General features: G+C 43.5%; 1 protein-coding gene across 1 annotated transcript; it reads right to left on the bottom strand.

The window, feature by feature from the left end:
• Positions 1 to 358: 358 nt before the first annotated feature.
• LOC107045778 lies at positions 359 to 991 on the bottom strand. The gene has a single exon (XM_015268137.1). It carries the CDS (start codon positions 989 to 991, stop codon positions 359 to 361), a length of 633 nt encoding a protein of 210 aa, XP_015123623.1.
• Between the last annotated feature and the right edge of the window lie 3,890 nt (positions 992 to 4,881).

Here is a 4,881-nt window from a genome sequence, read left to right on the forward strand (position 1 = left end):
TCCGCGTTTTCCGATGCCACCAAGATGTCGTCTATGTACGGGAACGAAAATGGTAGATTGCGTGTGACCTCGTCGATCGGACGTTGGAATGTCTGAGCTGCGTTTCTGAAGCCAAATGTCATGTATGGGAATTCGAAGAGTCCAAATGGCGTGATTATTGCCGTTTTCTGGATGTCCTCGCGTGCCACTGGAATTTGGTTGAAGGCTTTAACCAAATCTATGGTGGAAAAGATTGTTTTGCCATGAAGGTTGGCAGTAAAATCTTCTAGGTAATGAACAGGATACTTATCTGGTATTGTCCTGTCGTTGAGTGCGCGGTAATCACCGCATGGCCTCCATCCGTTGTTGCCCTTAGGAGCTAGAGCGCGGATGCCCAGGGACTTTCAGATCTCCTCGCGGTTCCGAGCGTCAGCATGCTGGAGAACTCCGCTTGAGTGGTTTTGAGTTTATCCGGCGCTAGGCGGCGAGCACTGCAGGAGATTGGTAGTCCTGGTGTTGTCCTTATATGATGAACGGTGGAGTGCTCCGCTTTTCTGAGCAATTCTCCCGGTTTTGTTACTGCTGGGAACTCTTTGAGGATCGACGCANCGAGGAGCTTGACAGACTTCGCGCGGAATCGCCTGGACTGGCCATGCGATTGGAGGCCTGTCGCGCTGTCGATGATTGCTCCGTTTCTCAAGTCCGGTAGCAGACTGAAGTGATGCAGGAAGTCAGCACCGATGATGGGTTTACTGATGTCTGCTTCGATGAATCGCCATGTGAAGTCTCTGCGGAGACCGAGATCTGGCGAGATGGACATGTAGCCGTACGTGTCGATGAGGGTGCCATTGGCCGCGAAGAGTTTATAGCCACTGGTCTCCCTTTTGCTTGGTGGCCGCCTGCAAAGCGTGACAGAGATGTCTGAGCCTGTGTCCACTAGGTATTGGGTCCCAGTCGTTCTGTCGGTGATAAATAGGCGGCGAGATTGTGATTGAGAGACGACTTCCGCCATTATTGTCTCTCTCAGGCGTTTCCCTGAAATTTACAACCGGGTAGGCAGTTACGGGCGTTATTACCATGCTTGTAGTGATACCAGCAGGTGTCAAAATTCTTTGATACTTTCGTCGAGCTGGAGCATCGGTGCGAGTGGCTGCGCTGACCCTGTGAACCGTCTCGACGTGTTCGTGAACGAGACCGTGGGTCGCACGTGTGCATGGCGGCAACGGCCGCCGTCAGCTGCTCAATTCGCTCGAGGAGCGCCGTGTTGACTGCGTTGGCTGGCGAGCTGGTGATTGCTGCGACGCTGTTCGGGTTGAATACCTCGTGCACCCTGTCTGCTAGCTTCGCGAGATCATAAATGGAAGCGTTCTACTGGGTGGCGCGTGTAGCTCGCGTCTGCTCGGGGAGATGAGACAACCAGCGCGTTTTCAGGACCTCGTCGTCAATGCCTGGAACAAGACTTTTTAAATGTCTCAGGTGCTTCGACGGAGTTCGATCCCCAATGCTCTCCCTGTCGAGCAATTGGATGATGTTCGCAGTCCTGGATTTTGTGAAACATCTGGTTAGTTCGTTTTTTAAAGTTTGGTATTGATTTGTTACAGGTGTGGAGACAATTAAATGTTCGACTTCTGCGGCGTAAGCAGTGTCGATCAGCGGTACCGATTTGTTGCACTTATCTGACTCGGTGACGTATCCCAGATCAGCGAACTATGTCTCCAGCTGCGCGAACCATAGCGCGGGTTTGTCCGCGTCGAACGGCCTTGCGATGAGCTTGGGCCTCATTGTAACCGTTGCTGTCGTTACAGTGGGAGTGGTCAGCTGCTGTTGTTACCATGTTGATTTTATTTTATTTTATTTCGGAGAGAAATAAAATCGATGAATTTTACTTCACAGCGCGATTAAACTTAAGGAATAAATTTGTGAGAAAAATGAAGGCTGTTGTAGTCTCTATTTGTCACCAACACAACACAACGTCTATGGGTGTTCGGCAATGTGTCGGCGCGAGGTCACAAATATTCACTCGGATATCATTTTTATTCGGTTTGTTTTGGTTCCGTGAGAACAATGGGAAACCAAGGTCTTGACGCTCGGACGATTGGAATGTTCCAGAAATCTCGAGACGCCGTCGTTTAAAAACCGAGGCGTGGATCACACAACGAAATTAATTATTTTCAGAAGCGCGCCACTTAACTAGAATGCACTCACGGGATTCACTGCAGCACTTGAAAAACTGAGTCGCGCGTGTTGTCCGGAAAAACGGATGAGAACGTGTGGACGAGAGAATGAATTTTTCAGTTGCACTGCACGTGTGCGAGACGCGAGGGTTTTCACTTTTGTCGTTTAAAACGTCGAATTTCCCTAATTACATCACGTCGAGGTCACCAATGTAGAAATTGAGGTTGTTGAGGGATGTAACAATTCACTAACAAATGTAATTAGTATTTAAATTACAGTTTAATCAAGACGTTTAGAATATATATACAAAAGAGAAAGAATAATCAAAGTGATCTGATCGGAGGTCAGTGTTAGATTCTACTGACTATCTTAAATCGCGTAAGACGGGAATTTGGATACGCATGACAATAGGTGCGAGCGAAAGGTATTTTATACTGGGCGCGTGACATAGCGCGATGATGTCACCCATGTCCAGTCGTCTCTCAGCGTTGTCGTATCCGTGCGTGTGTTACGCGTTGGTGTGTATATGTAGCGAGACGCTACAGGGGGGGGGGGGGGGGGCGGCACAGAAGACGAGGGGAACTTGAGCCTGTGGNGGGGGGGGGGGGGGTGGCGGCACAGAAGACGAGTGGAACTTGAGCCTGTGGAATCACAATTTTTAAGCTATGGAATGACTTCAGCAGTTGGAGCTTTAGGCGTGGGGAGTTCGACTGTATAATATAATACTTACCATCTTTCACAAATGAAAACATCACTCCCTTTCAAAGTAGATATTCACGATGTCACCAAAAAATATTGCCCGAAGATTCAAAAATCTTACGTTTGTTCACTTTTTGAAATAATTACAATATATTGCATTACACCTTGTCCCTACAATAGGTAGCCATATTCTACAGGGTGTTTAGAAGGGGATATTTAATTTTTCGATAAAATGCGTTTATACAAAAAACGAATATCTGCAAAACCACTCGACCGGTTGCGCCTATCCAAAATATCAACCTTTTATGTTATAAAACCTAAAACCATACTCAACTCGCTATCTCCATTGTTTATTAAGTTATCGTGTAAACAAGATTTTTCATGAAAAAACGGAAAAACGGCAATATCTTTAAATTTTGTCTCAAAGGGTATATATATTTTTCTTGATCTAGATAGAGGCTATCGAGACGAGTATTTTGAAAAAAAAACATTGGAATCGGTGTACTAGATTTTGAGATATTCTGGAAAAACCAAATTTAAAGAAGTTGTTGTATCTCAGGAACTACTGGACCGATCGGGCTGAAGCTGCGCACCAACGTGAAGCTTAACCCCAGCTACTATGATCCAAAATTGGAGACTTGTATCGACAAATTTCTCCATATTTATTTTAAATTTTCTAAAAAAATTTACTATATGTATATTTACACATACATAAATGTAGACACGAACCTAAACACATCATTTCTTCGCGTTTCATGACACTTTAGACAATTTACGATCAAAATTAGAAAATCAAAAAATCGTTCGAATACACGGCTTCCTTTCGAAGGCAAATATGAAAGGTGAGCACCCCATGCTTGGGTCAATAAGTCTAATATAAAGGGAATTATCTATACGAAATGATAGTCTCGTCACATCAAGTAACCAATTTTTCAGAACATGAACAATCTTTATTCATCCAAATTACACAGGAATAATGTTCAATTATTTATCGTTTCAAAACTTCGATGAAAGTTTCTCTAGGGAGGGAAATATTACCCACCAATCGTAGTCTTTTCTTGCCTTCGGCTTGCTGTTGGAGAAGTTTTCGTCGCCTTTGTACATCTCCTCCAGATTTCTATTCCGGGAAAACGGAAAATCATCAATTATTAATTAATTCCCAATGAGTGGGTGTATATCATTTAAAAATATCACGATTTCAAAATTTAATGGATTTCTAAGATTTGCGAAGGATTTCATAGTATTGCCAAGCGTATTGAAGTATTTCAGAGAATTTCGAAAACACTGAAAAATTTTGTCTCTATACAGTCAGCGTCTGTCCACATACCACGTGAGATATGCCAATCCTGCATGTGGAGGAGGATGATCTGTTTTACAAAGCTCGGGCATGAAATGAACTATTTTTGGGGGGAGAAGGCAACACCAAAAAGCATGCGTAATTTTCCTATGATTCTTATTTCTCAATTCATCTCTTGTGATTTTTTAATGAAAAATTATACTTTTAAATTACAGAAATTTAAGCAATCAAAATTATTCTTGCATTTTCCCCCATATATTCGGAGGAGTCATACGTTGTAAGCTTTATATCTAGCAAGAGTTCAATGTCCCAAAAATTCAAAATGACAAGGGTTATATTTATTCACCTTATATCTGTCACCTATCTGTCACCTTTTGGCGACACGTGAGACATTTGATTCTTGCGAGTCATGGCTTCTGCAAACTGACCAATTTCGCATCTTACGTAAAATCTTGGGGAAGGAGGCGGCCCATTTTACGTCGTATATGGAAATGTAAAAGTCGTTACACGTAAAAGTAGATTTCGGGTGCAGAAACAAGAAACGCTTGATGATAAATTTCGTTTCATAGTGACGTATTACGTACCGACCTCGTCTTTGGTTCGGTTGTCAACTTCACATTTGTCGAAAGCGAAGTTTTTTTATCTCGTACAATAATGTACCATTCTGGAGCAGCTGCGATTCAAGCAAAATGAGATTTGAAAAGCAATTGATGGGGCACAGTAACATCAAT

Source organism: Diachasma alloeum, unplaced genomic scaffold (genome assembly GCF_001412515.2).
Source record: "Diachasma alloeum isolate Michigan unplaced genomic scaffold, Dall2.0 Dall_scaffold_01076, whole genome shotgun sequence".
Lineage (NCBI taxonomy): Eukaryota > Metazoa > Arthropoda > Insecta > Hymenoptera > Braconidae > Diachasma > Diachasma alloeum.